General features: G+C 44.3%; 1 protein-coding gene across 1 annotated transcript in view; it reads left to right on the top strand.

The window, feature by feature from the left end:
- Positions 1-19,434: 19,434 nt before the first annotated feature.
- LOC135827668 (uncharacterized) overlaps positions 19,435-23,538 on the top strand; it is a 29,005-nt gene continuing 24,901 nt past the window's right edge. Inside the window, exons 1-6 of the mRNA XM_065340122.1 lie at positions 19,435-19,484; positions 20,005-20,172; positions 20,446-20,613; positions 21,545-21,712; positions 21,986-22,153; positions 23,085-23,252. Coding sequence (XP_065196194.1) covers positions 20,499-20,613; positions 21,545-21,712; positions 21,986-22,153; positions 23,085-23,252 — 619 coding nt within the window. The 5' untranslated portion in view covers positions 19,435-19,484; positions 20,005-20,172; positions 20,446-20,498. The remainder of the gene's footprint in view (positions 19,485-20,004; positions 20,173-20,445; positions 20,614-21,544; positions 21,713-21,985; positions 22,154-23,084; positions 23,253-23,538) is intronic.

Consider the following 23,538-nt stretch of genomic DNA (forward strand, 5'->3'; position numbering starts at 1 on the left):
ACTATCTGCCGGTGTATAGTGTTTGCTAATTGAGGACGTAGCTCGCTGTTTTATGGGCGCTTGTAATTTGGCTATTTTCAAGACGATAATTTGTTGCGTCAAGGGATGATTGCCCTCGCCTTCTGGGATCCTGGCGTGGCTAAGTGGTGCTGCCCCAAGAGCTCTTCTTAGGTGAGGTAATGTTGGCTTGATGGAGTTTTGTTCGTAGCTTGTTCTTGTACGCTGTGCCGTGGCTCGTTTGTAGACCTATAAATCGTGCCAATATTGGGCCAATATTGTGGGGTGTGCCAATTTCATGGTTCCCCTCAAAAGATTTTGCGCGGGCTTTGGAATGTCGATCTACACCCCAAAGCAAATCTACCTGCAACATTTGAGCGAAATCTGAGAGATCGACTTGCACATATGTTCTGGTTTTCTCAGACATGCTCTCTTAAGTATCCTGTATTGTGGTGACTGTCTTAGGAAATGAAGATTTGTCACATCGTTGAGGTTGACAATAACTTTGAATATGGGAGAAGGAAGGAGAAACTAAAATGTCTTTGTTCTCTCCATGCTCTTTGTCCAGGAAAATGGACAGTCTGCAATGCAACACAACCCCGGATTCAGATGGCAGCATATCTGACCAAACGGAGTTTTGAAGCAGCCCGGGATAGTTGCCAGGCACTTCAAGGGGACTTGGCAACCATCCACTCTCCACTTGAGAAGGACTGCGCAAAGATTGCGCTGAACAGGGTTAGAACATGTACACAAGTAGGGGACAAATTGCAGTGCACCCGTGCCCATAGAGAAACAGCATCGTGTGCGTGTGGTGCATGGGTGGGTTTGACAGGTACCAACTTTACAAGGGGCCACTTTCAATCATGGGCGTGGTACATACCTTCCACAAGCACAACGCCAGGTAACATGCCCTGGAAAACTGGCTATCCGAAAAATGACAGTGCCAAGAATCATGTTAACTATAATCTTGAAAAAGGAGGTTTGCTTAATGTCGCCAACTTCGAACGTCCATACCTGTGTCAGCGGTATATTCCTTCGGGTAAGCTTTGCAGCATGTAACCACAGTGCGTTAAACAATTTTAAACGCTGAAAAGATAATATACTCATATGTGTTATGAATAATTATTCAACACTGTTTCTGTTGTACTAGATTTTCCTTGTGACCAGATAAGACCAGACGTCGCTTGTAGACAACAGCATGAACACTGTCGTCCACGTTTATCAAAGAAGACGAAACCGCCTGTTTGTGGTGCAACGTTAAAAAAACGTCTACAACAACAACACTGCTACATATTGCTCCTGACAAGCTTTGTTTCGTGTCATTTTGATGTTGGGAACTCATAAGAGTAGAGGTGGTTGTTGTTGTTCTTTTTATTTGAATTCGCATTACCAAACGGGCAATGAGCCCAATTACATGGAAGCTAATAAAAGAATGCTAAGAATGAGGCATTTGGGTGGATAGTATTTCAAGTGGAAATACGGATCCCGGGAGGTGCTACAAATAGGTAGAATGAAAATCTGAAAGGCCATGGTACTGTCGTTTACCATGCTGGAAGCAGCTATATATAGAAGGAAAAACAACAAGAAAGACATTCGTTTGCTATGAGTCGCGACACCACTTTCTCCTTTCGCTCGTAAATGTATTCATCACAGCAGTCAAAGAATGACCAACCTGGCTGAGAAAAAAACCCAGCAAGTTGGCCCAGCAGCAGCAGCCATTTCCAGGATAATGGACTGAAATGTAGCGTCCAGTGCAGATGTACGCATGCGCGCCTCCGCCTCGACGGGCGGGGAGCTTGGCCCATCTCAGACTAGCGTGAGGAAGCGAGGGAGACCGTCTCGAAAGCCACCCAATGTGACACTGGAGCTCATAGACACCGGAAGAGTTACCAGAAGCAAGGTGAAGAGACAGAGTACTGGGGATTTGAATACGTCGATAATGGAAGTGACAACAACGATCAACAAGAGGAAACGAGGATGACCAAGAAGTGAAACGAAAACGGCCATGAAATCAACAAAAACGGACATGAAATCAACGGACGTTGGAGGTATGGACCGGAGCAACCAACCAAACAAGCCTGACGGAAGAGAACAACAGCAGGCGTCGAAGGTGACAGAGCTAAATGATCGGACATCGTCCATCAAGCGTCATTCGTCGGGCAGTGCTAGTTGTCGTAAGTTGTATAGTGATGATATCTTTTCGATTTTGACTCGTGGAAGGTCTAAGTTACATCTTGCTGTGTTAGAAGTTCTGTATATTCGTAAACTAGGTCCAGAACTATGTGTACAGAAGGAGAATGTGTTATGGTTGCAGTTTTTTGGTGTCCCACCTCGTGAAAGTGTGACAAGTGTTCCCTGATGTGTTCAACGTGTTTGTCTACAACTTGCGGCTGTTTTGTTTTTGAATTTTTAACACTTTAATCATTTTAACACCTATGTTGAAGTGTTGACTTTTTTTCTTTCATTCTCTATATAGTTATATAGTGTTTTTCTAATTTCCAACATTCCCTGTACTATCCTGAACAGAAGGGAAAGAAAACGTTTGATAGAAAAGAAGTGTCTACTGAATTGTGTGGATTTGCGTCGTTGCATGCGAATACATGTTACGAAACTGTTTTCCCACCGCCTCCAAATTACTGTTTGAATTATTATCTCTCCCTTATTCACTTCTTTCGAAGGCGATAAGCCAGACCCACCGGGAAATATTTCCATGGGTGGGACAGCAAAAAGAAAGTGAAAAAAAATAAAATAAAAAAATAAAACCTAAAAACCAAAGGGACAAGAAATAGTTGAAGGAAGAGGAAGAAAGGAAAGAAACTCAATCCGAACTCCAACATCAAAACAATATTACAGAATTTGCAGCGACAGGCAAAATACATCAACCAATGAAGGGAGTAACAAGGGACATATCAGTCTTTATCAGTTGTTATTCAAGTCTCTTAGCTATTGAACATGCAAACGCAGCAGAGGTGCATCTACATGTTAACCCTTTACCGTTTTAGGTATTTGTACAGCAAAAACCGACCGTCACTGTTCATGCCGTAACTTTTTTATTTTTCACTTTTATTATGTACAAAATGGGGTGATTCTGAAGGTAAAAACCCTCAGGAATGCGATGCAACAACTTTCAAGTCCAGAAAACGAACACAGATTTCACTATTTAGCACTAATAATTATTTGGATTTATTGCCGATCGGGCAAACTGTTGCAATATGCAATAAATCAGATCCTTGCACTGGACTGGCTCCCTCAGGTAAGTGGATACCAGGTTCGTTCTCTGGGTGGAATGCAGGAGTGTTACCAGTCACAGCGGTGTCAGCATTGTCCCAAGTATTGCAAATATCGACTAGTGCAGGTTGCACCGCTGGCTATACATAGTACCTGTACACCACGACCTCTACCGTGACGACGGCCTATTCCAAGGCCGAATCCTCTCTCTCTGCCACGTCCCCTTCCACCATTAGTGGCACTCATCTCAGCGACACTGTCGTCGTCTGTGACATCCATGGCACTCTTACTGGCGCTGCTTTCACTCGCCATGTCATCGTCGCGGTCGTTGTCAGAATAAATATTTTCAACAGGATTGTCTGGCTCGACAAACTCATATTCGCTGGATGAGGCAGCAACGGAGTCGTCAGGAAGGGTCTCCAGAAGCGAAAGAGCTTGCTCCGCGTCCATGGCTTGCACAGCAGGGCAGACAGTCGTGAGGCCAGCTCAAGCAAAGTCGAAATAATCTGCAGGCAATACCAAAAGTCGCAAGGTACGCACTTTTCCCCAAGCGCATTTTTCAAGTCGCGATTTTCGCGATTTTTTATATTGCATCACACAAAAAAATTGTCGGCACCCTCTGCGCGTACATCTTGGCTACCAGTAGGGAAAATCCCAGCTCTCTGCGGTGAACCAGTCCAGCGCTGTGCGCATAGAAGTCATCGACCGCGAGCGGTCGAAATTTGTACGTACAAACGGTAAAGGGTTAAGGATAGTTCTTAGTATTTTAATCGAACCTTGTATAGCCTCCTGTTGCACAATAGCCAGGTCTCCTCCCTGCACAGTCCGAAGGCATTGAGGAGTCTCCCCCACCAAGCCTCCCAGGGCACTGACAACCACAGGGACCACGTCAACCACGTTATTAATATTATTATTATTATTATTATTATTTGGAACTCGGATGTTGAGCCAATGATAAATGTAGAAAGGAAAAGGAAATATAGATAGGAGTTGAGAGTAACTCTCCATCACTGTAACCAGATACTATAATTTTTTGCATTTTCGCGTCATCGTCAATCAAATGATTGATGATTTCGCTTATGCTGAGTGGTGGTAAACAGAAATCAAATATGGGAGATGCTGATGTCAAGGCAGAAAACAACATGAAGGATGGAAAAAGAGTAAAATACTGCGGGAGTTGCTAATCATAATGATATTATGGTATTCGGGTAATATAAGATAGTATTCGTATGTGTGATGATATTATAGTTCCAGTTGATATTGAGTTACACATTATTTTGGTTGTTGTCGTGATCGGATTTTAGAGAAAAGGGAGAGGGAGAGAGAGAGAGAGAGAAACATAGGGAGATGAGCAAAGTAAGGAGATATATCGGGTTGATTTGGCGTTGCACTGTCGGGCTTATATGGGATTACAAGTACATTGATTTGTAACTAGTTGGATGAACATATTGCCTCACACAGAGCCTTCCAGCTCTTACGACAGGCAGATGTTGCCCGGAGAGAATGGAAATCTCCCAGAGTCAGGAATCTACCCTGCCCGGCTTTCTGCAGATCTTGATACAGCACGCTGGGAAGAGTGACGCGTGGCCGGCCAAGGAATCTGGTGCTGTTGTTTGCGAAAAAGATTTCCATTGCCAATACTGCGACAGTTGATGGTGGCAGCCGCAATATGTGACCAAATAGACGCCACCTGGCACGGCGTACGAAGATGCTGATCTCCTCCATTTGGCACCTCCGGTACAGAGCTACATTGGAGATGCGCTGTGGCCATTTGATGCCAAGGAGAGACCGCAACTGACGTCGGTGGAAGGCATCCAACTTCCGGAGAGCAGATTGCGTGAGGCCCCAAGTGCCACAGTTGTACGTTAGGACTGGTAGGACGAACGCCGAGTACAGTCACAGGCGCAGACGCTCACTCACAGCAGATCTTCGTTTCCAGAGGTTGAACATTGAAGTGAAGGTCGCTGTAGCAAGCTGCTTCCTCCGCGCTACGTCAGCCTCGACGCCAAGAAGAGATCCTAGTTTTCGGACCATTCTCCACTCCTCACCAATCCTGTCTTTGCTTCTGTGTACCTCAGTATGTTCCGTTTTACTTGGGTTGACACTCGGTGACCAGTTGGCCAAGACGGAAATCGCAGTAGCTTCCAGATCATTCAGCCACCCTGGAGATGTACTGATGAAGTCAACGTCATCAGCATACGCTAGCTCAAACGGTAGGCCCGCATCAGCAATTGGTCGGTGTGGTGCTGCTGCGCGCAGTTCTTGGAGCGCTGCCTCAAGATACACAACGAACAACACGGGTGACAGTGAGTCCCCTTGAGGTGTTTCAATGGTGGTGTAGAATAGTAATGATGCCTCGTTACCAATGCGAACTGACAGTTGCGTATTGGCTAGTAAGTAGCGAATCAGCCTCACTTCGTCTTCACACAGGAAGGACTCCAGCGCCGCTAGGAGTTTCTCCCGTCGAATTGTGTCAAAGGCTTTTGACATATCAATTCCGAGGACGTGAAGTGTCGTCCTGCAACGATGAGTACTTCCTGCAAACCAGCGATGGGACCAGACAACATACTATGTACAGTCAGAAAGTGCAACAACTAGTCACAAAACTGACAGAGTACTGAGACACTCGACGACCTGACACCTAGCTTCAACACATCTCCGTAGCGCTAACCGACAGCCTTCCAATTTGGAAGGTTCAAGGTTATGGAAAGACCAAAGAGGCGAAGGCAAGCGCCACGAAAATGAGCCCAAGCTACAGTCCCAAAGGAACAAAGAATGTCGATTGTAACTGGACTATGACGAGACCAGTAGAATATAATGACAAAGTGGTGTAACTACAATTCGAAGCAGCAAAGCAGCAGACCACCCAACTTGGGTGGGTCGTAAATATCAAAGATAAGTAAATAAGGGGAATCTTTGCGAAAACGAATTTTACAAGCCGAAAGCCAAACTCCTACAGTACTCCTCATACAGGACATAGTGATGGACTAGTTGACTACAAAACAACAATACTCTGTCAGTTTTGTGCCTAGTTGTTGCACTTTCGCACTGTATAATACAGTATCTGGTTTCAGTGATGGAGAGTTACTCTCAACTCCTATCTATATTGCATTTTCCTTTCTACATTTTATTATTATTATTATTTCAATTTTAGAAGAGCATTCAGAGTAAATTAAAAATATAATATGATGTAAACATGATTAAGAAACATGCAGAAGATTATGTGAAAGCGGATACAAATGATAGAATCACAAAACTTGTTGCTTTTCTTTGCTATTAATTTATCCATGTGTCTCCGTCGGAGTCCATCCTTGCACACCTGATGAGCCGTCTTTTTTCCTCTTTTCGTAAATCTTTTTTTCCAGCTGTTAAATGTAATGTACCTGCAATTACTAATGGTAAACCTACCAAGGCGGTAATTCAATTCGGAGAAATGGCTGCCTATTCTTGCTCTAACAATCTTATCGCTGTGGGTGATGCCAGTTGCATGGCTGATGGAAGGCTCTCCTCGATTCCTTACTGCGGTTGTAAGTCATGTTTGAAATACATCGCCACGTCGTCCCTACATCCCTTGTGTCTTGCTCTGTGTTTGTCTTCGCATATCTCTTGGTAGGGCTGTGTTCCTAGAAAAAAAAACAAAAAAAACAAAAACAAAACAGAAGACATACGTAGTATATGCCAGAACACTTTTGGAGTTGACTCCCACGTGGGTGCACAGCATGCATACCTAGTTTAATTAATACCCTCGAAGCAGACATTCGGATGTTGGAAAGGCAAAATAGTACTATGGAAATGGATGGAAATGTTTTTTGATAATAATCTGTTTTGTTGCAAGAGCACTTTTCTGCAATGGACTTCTACAGTAAAGACATGCGAGGATATCATTTTTCTCCTTTTCAAAACCAGCTTTCACTGATTTAAAAAGCGGAAACTAAGTTTTCGGGTTCGGGCACGCCACCTGGTTGTCCACACGTTTAATCCAGAGTGAAACTGTAGCACATTACGGCTTGCATTTGAATGTCGCCATGGCAAAAGAAACGATGGCACCAGGTTCTCACGTGCCTTGCTGGAATATTTTTGAGCATTGTATGGCTCCGATAAAGCCAACAGTAGCTCAAGTACTAATGGACTGGATATGTCACAGTAGATTTCTTTGCTTGCGCTCTTCGAGCTTTTCATCCTGTGCACCAGCCAGTCTCCGAAACCCAGTATCTTATCAAATACAAGCAAACTTCTCACAGCTCAAGTGCTAATGTGTTGGGGATTGAACTACGGAGATGATTAGTATTTGAAAACGATTACATCATTATATCTGCTTCTCTATGTGCGGCTACCCAGATTCGTCATTGACCGGCTACAGCTACTGTTCTGAAGTTGGTGCAGTCCTGCAGCGAACACACGATAACAAGCTTTTCAACTTTACAGTCAGCCAGGAAATATGCAGGCTACAAAATGGCAGATTACTAAGTCCGACAGCGTTCGGGTCGAGATGCACGCGGACATTGCTCGGTGATACCCGCATTGCCTGGATCAACGAGTTAGAGTCTGGAAAAAACGCAACAGTTGCGTTTGCCACGGGAGGACCAAGCAACAATGCTTCCACTCGTGTCGTGAAAACCCGATTGTACGTTGTGTGCGAAATAGGTAAGTGAAGTACTCCAATCACTGAAAGGTTTAACGACAATTCCCACCTCATCACGCCACCACTCAATTTACGTCTCACCTGTAGAAATGGGGTCGCAATTTCTAAATGGTTATTTTATGTCATGTAACTCCAAAAAATACTTTAAAAGTCCAAAGATGTTCATAGCAGGATACACCCCAACTCTGCTTGGTGCTACCAATTGTGTTGCCATTTTGTGGCAATTACTTACTGTATTATGTTCTGGTTACGTTGGTGGACAGTTAGTCGTAACATTTTCTCCTTCACCTTACTCACCGTGACTAAATTGCCTCACCACCTGAGTTCAACTTCATTCTTGTCTTACAGGAAATTCCAGACAGGCATCATCGCCTTAAATAGTAGCGGCACATGCTAAACTCCAAGCAAGACTACCTTATAAACATTGTTTCACAGCAGACTCGCTCTCTTCCCTTTCACTCTGCAAACTCTAACTCATTTAATCAATTTTTACAACGTTTCGGCAAAATTGCCCTCATCAGGTATGCACAACGTTTCGGCAAAATTGCCTCATCAGGTATGCATACCTGATGAGGGCAATTTTGCCGAAACGTAAAAAATTGATTAAATGAGTTCGAGTTTGCAGAGTGAATGGGCAAGTCTGCTCTGAAACCTTTTTTATGAATGAAGCTGTAGGAAGCCTCACCAGCTAAGACTACCTTAGTCGAAATAAGACAACACAGATAGAGAAGACAAAACATGACTGGGAGCATATGGCAAAAATCCTTGGCTCGTCACAAAGCACACAATGCTCCGCCGAGATGTATTATAAAGTAGTTAAAGCAAGTTGCACCTACTCTTTAAGCCATGCCATGCCCGCACTCTCCATAAATGACCAGTGAGTGAACGCACGGCATTCTGGTGCCCAGAATAGCAAATTGCTGGAGACTCTGGATGAGTTACCCGTGGAGGAGTCCAAGGCTTAGGATTTGTCCGCATCTTGTTCCTTACATCCCAACCTGAGGACCAATGACGACCGGAACGATTATTATCTTCTGGTTTCGATCCCTCCTGAGCGCTGCTTGGGGCAGGTACTGACTGATTTTCTCCAGCACCCTCTCATTGACACTGTTATCCAATGGGACATTCACGCCCAAGAGTAGTGCCCTATCAGTCTGAACCAACGCCATGTCTGGTCTGTATAGCCTTCAGCACTCAATCTGTGTGGTTGGAATCTTACTGCTAGGCAATCCATGTTATTACTGCCATATTTCCCCGATAATAAGTCGCATCCCCAGCTTCAGGTCATACTATTCTGATATAATTAGTCAATTCAGTTGTTAGTCATGCTCAATTGTAAGTAGCACCCCCCCCCCCCCCCCTTTCCCTTGAATATTTATGTAAAAAGATGTGACTTATATTCGGAGAAAATACGGTTATTTAAACGTCGTGACTCTTTTCGGATTCAGCTCTTGCAGTAAGGTGTTTAAATGTGTTATTATTGTGTTTGTTCTTTTGCTAACAGCATGTTCCGCTTCAGCTCATATCTTCAACATATCAGCGAGTGGCATTGTAACTTGTAAACCAGGTTATGAGTACCTTCACCTTCATGCACACCATCCATGTGAACCCTGTACACGTACGTATCCTTGTTTGTTGGTGCTAAACTCACAACGTGCTTTTGGAAGCAAAATCAAATTCAATCACTCCCTAAAGTATCCATTCAATCCAGGTGATCACCAGATTGTTTATAATTACGTGACCTGTACTCCACCAATGGCTGACACCATTCATGGCCGTACCACGAAACGTCAACGTTATGATGCAACATGATCACGTGTTCGCGGCGTCTGGATTTCAAAAAGACTTAGCATGAGTTGTGTAAGATTTTATTTCGTTTGCCGATTCGTTAATAGATATTTGCTTGGGAAACTCGGTGGGAATTGTTGTTTGTACTACTGCTTGATAATTTTTTAAATTGCATCATGCCAAGCAATATTCAATGTGGTCCTCATTCTGTGTACAGCTGTGCAATGCAATGTAACTGCTATTGCTAATGGTACTTCTGACAGGGCGGTCATAAACTTCGGAGAAAACGTTACCTATTCTTGTGCGGCGGATCAAGGGATTATGGGCGATGCCACGCCAACTTGCCAGGCTGACAGACAACTATCCTCCATTCCTTACTGTACCTGTGAGTGCAGACACATACTTTGTGATTTGTATACACGTTATTATTCAAGTCGGCAGGAAAACCGCTAGTTCCCATGTGGGGAGCAACACACACTTCCCCATTGTGATTTTAATAACAATATGATTAAATTTTGTGGAAGTGTGGGTTGCTCCCTACATGCTAGCTCGCGGTTTTCCTGCCAAGTTGAATTCTCACTTGACCTCTTCTTTGCAATATGATTTGTATAGGCATAATGATGTGTTACATATCTAGTGATTCAGTGAACGGGATTTTTGGTCTTTGACCATTTGCTGGTGAGCTGATCTACTCACCGCCGCACCGCTTTAGGAGCTGCATCTGCGACGTGATCCTTGAAGCATGTTGGCGTTCCTACGGATGCGGAAAACTTGGTTTCCAGCCGAGAATCACGCGAACCGTGATTCTTGGGAAGGGCAGTCAACAACGCAACAACGGAGGCAGGACGACAACGGGGGATTAAAAAGATCACCACACTCCTCCTTGAGAACCACTACCCACAGCGCATTATACAATCAGCCATACAACACTCCGACACCGCACGCACAACCGCGCGCATCCCAGAGCAGCCCCACCAGCAGACACTACATCGGAAGGAGAAACAACAGTACAAGTCACTTGTCAAGGTACCGTACTTAAATGACCAGCTTGCAAGGAGGGTTTGTCAAGTGGTCAGGTCGTTTGATAGAGATGTGCGTGTGGTCTTCACGTCCGGTTGCTCACTGAAGGATATGTTGGTCTCGTCGTCATTCAGCAAGCCGCAATGCCCCAGGACGGTACAGCGGCAGAGGGAGAAGAGGGGGCGGGGTCGGCCGGCTGAATGTCGTGCATGCGATGGTGGTCTGAAGCGTAATGTTTGTATGTCCCAAGATATGGTGTACTCTATGAAATTTACCATCTGTCAAGAAGAATACGTAGGGGAAACAGAAAGGACAATGCAGAAGAGGACTGAGGAGCACTACAGACAAGCCAAGAATGCGATATTAGGAAAGCCATAGGGAGACCATTATCGACAAAAGCAGCACACCTTCCCATTTTTTTTTCAACTTCAGTTCTCGCCATTTGCCGATCTACAAGTTCTCGCCATTTGCCCATCTACAAGTTCTCGCCAGCAAGCAACGGTCATATGTTGACCGCAGAATCATGGAAGCACTATTCATGAGGAAGCCGGCAGTGAACAGTGACAATGGTTGGCGACTGTTGGGTGATGTGTAAATATATCTGTCATAATTTGTGCAAGAATTTGTGCACTGTGTGAATGTGTGTGTGTATGTGTGTGTGTGTGTGTGTGTGTGTGTGTGTGTGTGTGTGTGTGTGTGTGTGTGTGTGTGTGTGTGTGTGTGTGTGTGTGTGTGTGTGTATGTATGTATGTGTATGAGTGTTGCTAGAAGTGTGTATTTTTAGGGGTGAAACGGTTACCTATAAGGTTACAAACGGGTACGTGGCTTAACGGGCGGGTTGTCGGGTACCCTTTAGCAGCCAATAGTAACAGTTGCTACACAATAGCCTTCCGCATTTCGTGCCAGGAGGACATGCGATGTCATGCAATTAACAGCAAGTGCACTACATCGCGACAAGCGCAGCATACGCACTTACTGCGCTACATGCAAAACAGTCCAAATTGTCATATATGGCAGGATCAAACCAGCAACAACACATTTAATCTGTACATCGAACTGTATGACTGTGCATCGTACACGACTGACGGGTACATCGTACACGACTAACAGGTACTCGTTTGCTAACAGATCAGCAGGTAAACAGACGGGTACCCGGTAACCCGGATCACCCCTTTCACCCCTAGTATTTTTCTGCTTTGTACTCACACTAGTAATCGTGCACTATCACTGCACTATATTTCACTTCATACATATCACGCAGAATAATAATCTCGTTTCCTGTGGTATTGCAACATTTTACGCTATACCATCAAACCTTTGGCCACTAGTACTTGTCACATATATATAAACCCCTGTTTTGTCTACAGTAGACTTATTCCGGATGATGGGCCTTGCCCGAGAATTTCATCTAATGTATACAATTGCAGCGCAACCTAGTTAAAGACCGTTAGAGAGAGTGTGTACAAGGTGTGTGTACAGGATGTATAGATTCACGCTAGCTATAGGCTAGTTATAAAATTATGACTTCAGACTCACCGTCACAAAAGGCATTACCATCCCAGTTTCCGACGCCTGCATCATTCTCGGAGCAAATGTACGTATCAGACTGAGTACTGCCGAGCACCAACCGATATCCATTCTCACAGACCAACGTGACATTGTCTCCCAAACTGTTTGTGGTAGAGGAAGCCGTACTGGCAGCGTTAAGTGCATCGAATGGAGGGCAGAAATCTTGCAGCACTAGGATACGGTTTTGAGCCTGATAATTGCTAGAGTCTGGTGCTGTGTCAAAGCTACATGCCTCAGAACATTCTATTATTCTTGTTGTTAGATCTAAAATGCGGCGTGCCTGCGTGGTACGGAAGGACGTGAAGGTATTCAAGCTGCCTACCCACCTTAGAATGCTGAATATTTATTGTACACATACATCATATACATACATTGCACCAATTTGGAGTACACCTTGTATATTGGGGTATGCACCCGTTTTGAATCGGAATATTGCACTTTTTCTTGGCTGAGGTCCTTCAGTGCATGTGTTTCAACAGATTTCTAACCAAAAGGAATTTTGAAAAATGTGACCCTAACGGCTTTTTTCGCTGTTTGAGGCCCATAATTATGTTGATGGATTTTCATTCGTTTTTTTAATCTGATTCATACGTTCTCTGTCTACAAGACTCCGTTGCTAACTCAAAATGTCCAAAAAATGGATAAGGTCCCTTTTTGCTTGTGCTGGCTAATATTATTATTATAGGGTACCTCACTTCTGTGTGAATGGCTGCAATGGAGTCTGCGAGTGCTTAGAAAAGATTATTATTATTATTAGGAAATTTGAGGCCACATGCCACGTACTGCTCTTTTCTCTCCGAAACTCAACACTTGCAAGCCAGATATGAAAGAAAGAAAAAATCATCAGTCACACCACCGGGACTCGAACCAGGGACCTTGCTATTCGCGAGCAATGCTCTAACCAACTGAGCTACAGTATGACTCTTATCCACAGTGATGTTAAATCTATCCTTCTTCGATCAATCAATATCTGGCTTGCATCATACTGCAGTATGATGAGATTTTGCTCGTTTTCATTGCGCTTGCCTTCCCCTCTTTGGTCTTTCCATAACCTTGAACCTTCCAAGTTGGAAGGCTGTCGGTCAGCGCTACAGAGATGTGTTGAAGCTAGGTATCAGGACGTCGAATGTCTCAGTACTCTGTCAGTTTTGTGCCTAGTTGTTGCACTTTCTGACTGTCTATAGTATCTTGTTACAGTGATGGAGAGTTACTCTCAACTCGTATCTATTTTTCCTTTTCCTTTCTACATTGATTCCCGTTTGTCTCTTTCCCTCAAACCGGTTTTAAATATTTCATGACTTGGGGCTCCCCGCATGCTAGTTTGTACGTGAAGTGTGTGGGTTACAGTGAGGGCTGCGTCCCACCCGCCTGTGTGGATTCACAGGAAGTGAGAGTTACAAAGTCTGAAGAAAATATTGAACGGCCTCTGCTGGGATGACGACTACACCATAGCTCAGTGGTTAGAGCATTGCTGGCTTCAAGCGAGGGTCCCTGGTTTGAGTCCTGGTGGTGACAGTCAATTTTTTCTTCAGACTTTTCCCGTTTGTCTCTTTCCCTCAAACCAGTTAATATTTTATGACTTGGGGCTCCCCGCGTGCTAGTTTGTACGTGAAGTGTGTGGGTTTCAGCGAGGGCGGCGTCCCACCCGCCTGTGTGGATTCACAGGAGGTGTGAGTTACGAAGTCTGAAGAAAATGTTGAACGGCCTCTGCTGAGATGACGACTACACCATCTCTCAGTGGTTAGAGCTTCGCTGGCTGCAAGCGAGGGTCCCTGGTTCGAGGCCTGGTGGTGACAGTCAATTTTTTCTTCAGACTTTTCCCGTTTGTCTCTTTCCCTCAAACCAGTTAATATTTATTATTATTATTATTTTAATTTTAGGGCGCGTTTGGTTGGTACGAACTAGAACAGGATTCACCAGAACAGCGCGTTTCGTTGGGACTGCACCTGTTCTGGGTCGGCCAGAACATGTTCTGCTTGCTCCGGCCTCGAGGCCGGAGCAGACCGAGCGGTTTCACTTTTTCACTGTGAAACCTGGCGGGAACATCGATTTTGTTCCCAAATGATCACGTGCATACGCTTTTGGGTTGGACTCGTCGTACCGTACAAAGTGACCATGGTGATCCATACACATTTTGAAGAATGCACCAAGTTTGGCACATTTCTCCACAAAAATGTGCTCTGTTTCTGGAGTAGAGTTTGATTGGCATGAGGCTGCTCCATGTGCACCAGCTGTTCTATCCTGTTCTAGATCATACCAACCAAACGCACCCTTAGAAGGCATTCAGAATAAACTTAAAATATAATATGATGTAAACATGATTAAGAAACATGCAGAAGATTATGTGAAAGCGGATACAAATGAAAGTATCACAAAACTTGTTGCTTTTCGTTGCTATTAAATAACCCCATGTGTCTCCATCGGAATCAATCCTTCCACACCTGATGAGCTGTAGTTTTTTTCTCTTTTCCTAAATCTTTGTGCAGCTGTTAAATGTAATGTACCTGCAATTACTAATGGTAAACCTACCAAGGCGGTAATTCCAGTCGGAGAAATGGCTGCCTATTCTTGCTCTCACAATCTTATCGCTGTGGGTAATGCCAGTTGCATGGCTGATGGAAAACTCTCCTCGATTCCTTACTGCGGTTGTAAGTCATGTTTGAAATACATCGCCACGTCGTCCCTACATCCCCTGTGTCTTGCTCTGTGTTTGTCTTCGCATATCTCTTGGTAGGGCTGTGTTCCTAGAAAAAAAACAAAAAAAACAAAAACAAAACAGAAGACATACGTAGTATATGCCAGAACACTTTTGGAGTTGACTCCCACGTGGGTGCACAGCATGCATACCTAGTTTAATTAATACCCTCGAAGCAGACATTCGGATGTTGGAAAGGCATAATAGTACTATGGAAATGGATGGAAATGTTTTTTGATAATAATCTGTTTTTGTTGCAAGAGCATTTTTGTGCAATGGACTTCTACAGTAGAGCCATGCGAGGATATCATTTTTTCTCCTTTTCAAAACCCGCTTTCACTGATTTAAAAAGCGGAAACTAAGTTTTCGGGTTCGGGCACGCCACCTGGTTGTCCACACGTTTAATCCAGAGTGAAACTGTAGCACATTACGGCTTGCATTTGAACGTCGCCATGGCAAAATAAACAATTGCACCAGGTTATCACGTGCCTTGCTGGAATATCTTCAAGCATTGTATGGCTCCGATAAAGCCAACAGTAGCTCAAGTACTAATGGACTGGATATGTCACAGTAGATTTCTTTGCTTGCGCTCTTCGAGCTTTTCATCCTGTGCATCAGCCAGTCTCCGAAACCCAGTATCTTATCAATTACAGGCAAACTTCTCACTGCTCAAGTGCTAATGTGTTGGGGATTGAACTACGAAGATGATTTGTATTTGAAAACGATTACATCATTATATCTGCTTCTCTATGTGCGGCTACCCAGATTCGTCATTGACCGGATACAGCTACTGTTCTGAAGTTGGTGCAGTCCTGCAGCGAACACACGATAACAAGCTTTTCAACTTTACAGTCGCCCAGGAAATATGCAGACTACAAAATGGCAGTTTACTAAGTCCGAAAGCGTTCGACTCGAGATGCACGCGAACATTGCTCGGTGATACCCGCATTGCCTGGATCAACCAGTTTGAGGCTGGAAAAAACGAAACGATTGCGCTTGTCACGGGAGGACCAAGCAACAATGCTTCCACCCGTTTTGTGGAGACCCCATTATACGTCGTGTGCGAAATAGGTAAGTGAAGTACTCCAATCACTGACAGGTTTTACGACAATTCCAACATCGTCACGACACCACTCAATTTACGTTTCACCTGTAGAAATGGGGTCGCCATTTCTAAATGGTATTCTTACGTAATGTAACCCCAAAAAATACTTTAAAAGTCCAAAGATGTTCATAGCAGGATACACCCCTACTCTGCTTGGTGCTACCAATTGTGTTGCCATTTTGTGGCAATTACTTACTGTATTATGTTCTGGTTACGTTGATGGACAGTTAGTCGTAACATTTTCTCCTTCACCTTACTCACCGTGACTAAATTGCCTCACCACCTGAGTTCAACTTCATTCTTGTCTTACAGGAAATTCCAGACAGGCATCATCGCCTTAAATAGTAGCGGCACATGCTAAACTCCAAGCAAGACTACCTAATAAAAAGGTTTCAGATAAGACCTGCCCTCTTCCCATTCACTCTGCCGAGTGAATGGGAAGAGGGCGAGTCTGCTCTGAAACCTTTTTTTATGAATGAAGCTGCAGGAAGCCTCACCAGCTAAGACTACCTTAGTCGAAATAAGACAACACAGATAGAGAAGACAAAACATGACTGGGAGCATATGGCAAAAATCCTTGGCTCGTCACACAGCACACAATGCTCCGCCGAGATGTATCATAAAGAAGTTAAGGCAAGTTGCACCTGCTCTTTAAGCCATGCCAAGCCCGCACTCTCCATACATGACCAGTGAGTGAACGCACGGCATTCTGGTTGCCAGAAGAGCAAATTGCTGGAGGCTCTGGATGAGTCACCCGTGGAGGAGTCCAAGGCTTAAGATTTGGCCGCAACTTGTTCCTTACATCCCAACCTGAGGACCAATGACGACCAGAACGATTATTATCTTTTGGTTCTGAATCCTCCTGACCGCTGCTTGGGGCCGTTACTGACTGATTTTCTCCAGCACCCTCTCATTGACACTGTTATCCAATGGGACGTTCACGTCCAAGAGTAGTGCCCTATCATTCTGAACCAACGCCATGTCTTTTCTGTATAGCCTTCAGCACTCAATCTGTGTGGTTGGAATCTTACTGTTAGGCAATCCATGTTATTACTGCCATATTTCCCCGATAATAAGTCGCATCCCCAGTTTCAGGACATACTATTCTGATATAATGGCAATAAATAAGATAAATTGTGCACTCATAACAACAGCAAAAATGAAGACAGTCAAGTTCCATAACGTTTTCTTGTGACTGTCCTCAGTGGAACGCCGTCACATAAAAATGTAATAACCAAAACACACACTTATATACATGTAGCTAATATGGTTTCAGGTATAAATACAGCAGCTAACAAGTACAAAAAGCGAAGTTTGCACCTTTGCAATGTGTGAATATAGTGTATGTGAGAAAGGTAGAAAACATCCGCTGCCTATTTCTACACCTAGGACGGCTCACAATTCGGAAACAGAAACACCGACTACTTCCATGGAGAACGAGCAGACTATAGTGTGTGTGAGAAAGGTAGAAAACATCCGCTGCCTATTTCTACACCTAGCACGGCTCACAATTCGGAAACAGAAACACCGACTACTTCCATGGAGAACGAGCAGACTAATCTGGTTCCCCCCTCGGAAACCGGACCACGGCAAGGGAGGCCGCCGGACGGTCGCTCCTCGACAAACCATGTTGCTACAACGGTAAGAGCAGTAGGGGAACAACTTGAAAACAGAGCAGAACCGAGGAGAAGCAAGAGACTAGCAGAGGCACGACTGAGACAAGTGGAGAACACAAGGCAAGGAGACGCAGGAGGAAGCACAGGCACGGCACAGAACGAATCAAGGAGAGGGAAGCGGTGTCGCGAGGAGATGGAGACTGATGACGACGAATACGAGTGCGATGGGATGGACGGCGGCATTGGAATGGAGGTGGAGGATGAGAGTAGTGATGAGGAGGAGTTTGATGTTGACAAGAGGAAGTCTGCAGTGTACAAGCATTTGGTGTCCAGTCCAGAATGTCGTAAGGTGTTTGACGATTCCTGGTTTAGTGTTATTCGTAGCGCACGTTTCTTCAAGCAATTGCAGGTGTTGGAAGCTGTGTATATTCGTACTCGTGACCCTGTGCTATGTAAACAGAAAGAAAACGTTGTATCACTCACACTCTTCAAGTAATACACACGCACCATTACATTCATTCACACAGTATCACATTCATCTGCCACTACCTTTCTCACATACACTATATTCACACATTGCAAAGGTGCAAACTTCGCTTTTTGTACTTGTTAGCTGCTGTATTTCTACCTGAAACCATATTAGCTACATGTATATAAGTGTGTGTTTTAGTTATTACATTTTTATGTGACGGCGTTCCACTGATGACAGTCACAAGAAAACGTTATGGAACTTGACTTTCTTCATTTTTGCTGTTGTTATGAGTGCACAATTTATCTTATTTATTGCCATTTTACGACTATTGTCTCCTCGTCGATTGTTTAAATATTCTGATATAATTAGTCAATTCAGTTGTTAGTCATGCTCAATTGTAAGTAGCACCCCCCCCCCCTTTCCCTTGAATATTAATGTAAAAAGATGTGACTTATATTCGGAGAAAATACGGTTATTTAAACGTCGTGACTCTTTTCGGATTCAGCTCTTGCAGTAAGTTGTTTAAATGTGTTATTATTGTGTTTGTTCTTTTGCTAACAGCATGTTCCGATTCAGCTCATATCTTCAACATATCAGCGAGTGGCATTGTAACTTGTAAACCAGGTTATGAGTACCTTCATTCACACCATCCATGTGAACCCTGTACACGTACGTATCCTTGTTTGTTGGTGCTAAACTCACAACGTGCTTTTGGAAGCAAAATCAAATTCAATTACTCCATAAAGTATCCATTCAATCCGGGCGATCACCAGAGTGTTTATAATTGCGTGACCTGTTACCCTCCATCACGCGACTCAAATTATCATGTAACATGATCCCGTGTTTGCGGCGTCTGGATTGCAAAAAGACTGAGCATGAGTTGTGTAAGATTTTTTTCGTTTTGCCGCGTTTTTAGAGATTTTCTTGGAAAACTCGGTGGGAATTGTTGTTTGTACTACTGCTTGATTATTTTTAAAATGCATGATGCCAAGCAATATTCACTGTTGTCCTCATTCTGTGTACAGCTGTGCAATGCAATGTAACTGCTATTGCTAATGGTACTTCTGACAGGGCGGTCATAAACTTTGGAGAAAACGTTACCTATTCTTGTGCGGCGGATCAAGGGATTGTGGGCGATGCCACGCCAACTTGCCAGGCTGACAGACAACTATCCTCCATTCCTTACTGTGTGCAATGCCATGTACCTCCTATTGTCAATGGTACTTCTGACAAGGCGATCATAAAATATGGACAAAGTGTTACCTTTTCCTGCGGGGATCAAGGGATTGTGGGTGATGCCACGCCAAGGTGCCAGGCTGACAGACAACTATCCTCCATTCCTTACTGTGCCTGTGAGTGCAGATACATACTTTGTGATTTGTATACACGTTAGGATTCAAGCCGGCAGGAAACCCGCTAGTTCCTATGTGGGGAGTAACACACACTTCCCATTGTGATTTTAATTTACAATAATTATGATTACATTTTGTGGAAGTGTTTGTTGCTCCCTACATGCTAGCTCGCGGCTTTCCTGCCTACTTGAATTCTCACTTGACCTCTTCTTTGCAATATGATTTGTATAGGCATAATGATGTGTTACATATCTAGTGATTCAGTGAACGGGATTTTCGGTCTTTGACCATTTGCTGGTGAGCTGATCTACTCACCGCCGCACTGCTTTAGGAGCTGCATCTGCGACGTGATCCTTGAAGGGTGGTGGCGTTCCTATGGATGCGCAAAACTCGTTTCCAGCCGAGTATCACGCGAACCGTGATTTTTGGGAAAGAGGGAGGGATTGTTGTTGTTGTTGTTGTTGTTGTTGTTGTTATTCCCCATGTCAGTGAATTTCTGGTGTGTTTCTATTATATACAGTTGTCAATTGTACTGTACCTAATATCACCAATGGGCAGCAAGCCGTATCGGAAATATCTTTCCAGCAAACAGCTAACTATTCATGCAGTGCTCATCATGTGTTAGTTGGAGATGCACAGCCAACATGCCAGGCTAATCGCACGTTGACTTCCAGACCCATATGCAAAGGTGAGCAACGTCGCTTGATGGTTAATAACTGCCAGTGTGTGGTTTGGACGTTCGAACTTTTACGATGTGACGCGCAACTTTCGACACCTGCAAAGAGCTACGATCGTGACACAGCTTTTACTATCTTTTTGTTTGTTGCGCCATCCTTAAACACTACATGTGAAAAGTAAGCAGTGATTATAAAAAGTGAACCATACCTCTTGCTTGCTTCAGCTCGCCTATGTCTATTGCTTTATGAGCTAATAGTGTAACCTTTCATTTACTGTTTTCTAGCTGTGACCTGCCAGGTACCAACTATCAGCAACGGGACATCTAGCCAAACAGGGATGATCAGATATCAAGAATCGGTAACCTACACCTGCAATACTGGCTACACACTGAGTGGAGTGAACACATCAACATGTGCAGCTGATGGGACTATACTATCACCCAGTTGTCTAGGTGAGCAAAAGGATATCAATGTACTGATCTGCGCTCGATTCTCTTTTGTTTCTCTCCATAATATTTAGTTCACAGTGGTTGGCTACCACCTGGCTTCTCATAAATAGTGGCAGTCTAATTACGACGAGCCTGGTCCCGCAATCTGGATTCTTCTCAGTCGCGCCTCCGCTAGTCTCTGGCTTCTCCTCAGATCCGTTTTGCTTCCGTTTTCGTTCCGTTCTAATGGTGTGTGCCCGACGGTGGTAACAGAAAGGTTACCAGGAGAACGAAACAAAAATGGAAGCAAAACGGATCTGAGGAGAAGCCAGAGACTAGCAGAGGCACGACTGACAAGAATCGAGAAGGCGGGACCAGGAGAGGCAGGTGAAGGTACGGGCGCACCACGGTGCACTCTTCAAAGAGAAAGAAGCGGTGGCGTGAGGAGATGGGGATGGAGGGTGATGATGGGGATGAACAGGATGGTCAGGGAGGCAGCAAGGGTGAGAAGTCAAATGTCTAGTCGAGATTTAGCAAGGTCACATTCCATACGACAGCAAAGCAAGTATATTTTTTTATTTCAATGCACAAGTACACACGGGCTGCAAGCCCAATAACATGGAAGCAAATGTGATAATGGCGTAAATTTTGAAAAAAAGGTGGCCGAAGAAGGCGGACGGTGGCAAAGCAACAGGGAGGAAAATTCAAGAGCAAAATTAACAATTGCACAAATGTGAGAGTACCTGAGATCCAGGGTATCTGTATGTTAGTACATCTATTTTAGTATTTCGGTAACATTTGGACTGGGTACCTCCGCTAGGCTCAAAAGCAGAATCTCTTTGTCGATTTGACAGGTGACAATGATTTCGTACAGGAAACCAGTGTTTTGAGCTTAGGTTCACTTATTGTTATTCCCCATGTCAGTGAATTTCTGGTGTGTTTCTATTATATACAGCTGTCAATTGTACTGTACCTAATATCACAAATGGGCAGCAAGCTGTATCGGAAATATCTTTCCAGCAAACAGCTAACTATTCATGCAGTGCTCATCATGTGTTAGTTGGAGATGCACAGCCAACATGCCAGGCTAATCGCACGTTGACTTCCAGACCCATATGCAAAGGTGAGCAACGTCGCTTGATGGTTAATAACTGCCAGTGTGTGGTTTGGACGTTCGAACTTTTACGATGTGACGTGCAACTTTCGACACCTGCAAAGAGCTACGATCGTGACACAGCTTTTACTATCTTTTTGTTTGTTGCGCCATCCTTAAACACTACATGTGAAAAGTAAGCAGTGATTATAAAAAGTGAACCATACTTCTTGCTTGCTTCAGCTCGCCTATGTCTATTGCTTTATGAGCTAATAGTGTAACATTTCATTTACTGTTTTCTAGCTGTGACCTGCCAGGTACCAACTATCAGCAACGGGACATCTAGCCAAACAGGGATGATCAGATATCAAGAATCGGTAACCTACACCTGCAATACTGGCTACACACTGAGTGGAGTGAACACATCAACATGTGCAGCTGATGGGACTATACTATCACCCAGTTGTCTAGGTGAGCAAAAGGATATCAATGTACTGATCTGCGCTCGATTCTCTTTTGTTTCTCTCCATAATATTTAGTTCACAGTGGTTGGCTACCACCTGACTTCTCATAAATAGTGGCAGTCTAATTACGACGAGCCTGGTCCCGCAATCTGGATTCTTCTCAGTCGCGCCTCCGCTAGTCTCTGGCTTCTCCTCAGATCCGTTTTGCTTCCGTTTTCGTTCCGTTCTAATGGTGTGTGCCCGACGGTGGTAACAGAAAGGTTACCAGGAGAACGAAACAAAAATGGAAGCAAAACGGATCTGAGGAGAAGCCAGAGACTAGCCGAGGCACGACTGACAAGAATCGAGAAGGCGGGACCAGGAGAGGCAGGTGAAGGTACGGGCGCACCACGGTGCACTCTTCAAAGAGAAAGAAGCGGTGGCGTGAGGAGATGGGGATGGAGGGTGATGATGGGGATGAACAGGATGGTCAGGGAGGCAGCAAGGGTGAGAAGTCAAATGTCTAGTCGAGATTTAGCAAGGTCACATTCCATACGACAGCAAAGCAAGTATATTTTTTTATTTCAATGCACAAGTACACACGGGCTGCAAGCCCAATAACATGGAAGCAAATGTGATAATGGCGTAAATTTTGAAAAAAAGGTGGCCGAAGAAGGCGGACGGTGGCAAAGCAACAGGGAGGAAAATTCAAGAGCAAAATTAACAATTGCACAAATGTGAGAGTACCTGAGATCCAGGGTATCTGTATGTTAGTACATCTATTTTAGTATTTCGGTAACATTTGGACTGGGTACCTCCGCTAGGCTCAAAAGCAGAATCTCTTTGTCGATTTGACAGGTGACAATGATTTCGTACAGGAAACCAGTGTTTTGAGCTTAGGTTCACTTATTGTTATTCCCCATGTCAGTGAATTTCTGGTGTGTTTCTATTATATACAGCTGTCAATTGTACTGTACCTAATATCACAAATGGGCAGCAAGCTGTATCGGAAATATCTTTCCAGCAAACAGCTAACTATTCATGCAGTGCTCATCATGTGTTAGTTGGAGATGCACAGCCAACATGCCAGGCTAATCGCACGTTGACTTCAACACCCATATGCAAAGGTGAGCAACGTGTACATTGCTGAAGTTGAAATTTCTCCCGCTACAGGAATCTTGAGGCTGCTACTGCAGCTAACAACAGCCATTTTCTTGTTGCAGCTGTTTCAAGTCACGTGCTGGGTCGCAAAAGTGGTATTGTGAACTGGCCTTTCGCAATTTGAGATATCGGACAGATTAGTGAGGCTCTGCTCCAGGTTTCGGGGTTGCGACGCGAAGAATCTCCGGACCTCTCTTCGCGTTTCCGTGATGCAAAGAACATCTGTTCTGCTTTACGTCACGTACAGACAGC

The sequence above is a fragment of the Sycon ciliatum genome, chromosome 11 (genome assembly GCF_964019385.1).
Source record: "Sycon ciliatum chromosome 11, ocSycCili1.1, whole genome shotgun sequence".
Lineage (NCBI taxonomy): Eukaryota > Metazoa > Porifera > Calcarea > Leucosolenida > Sycettidae > Sycon > Sycon ciliatum.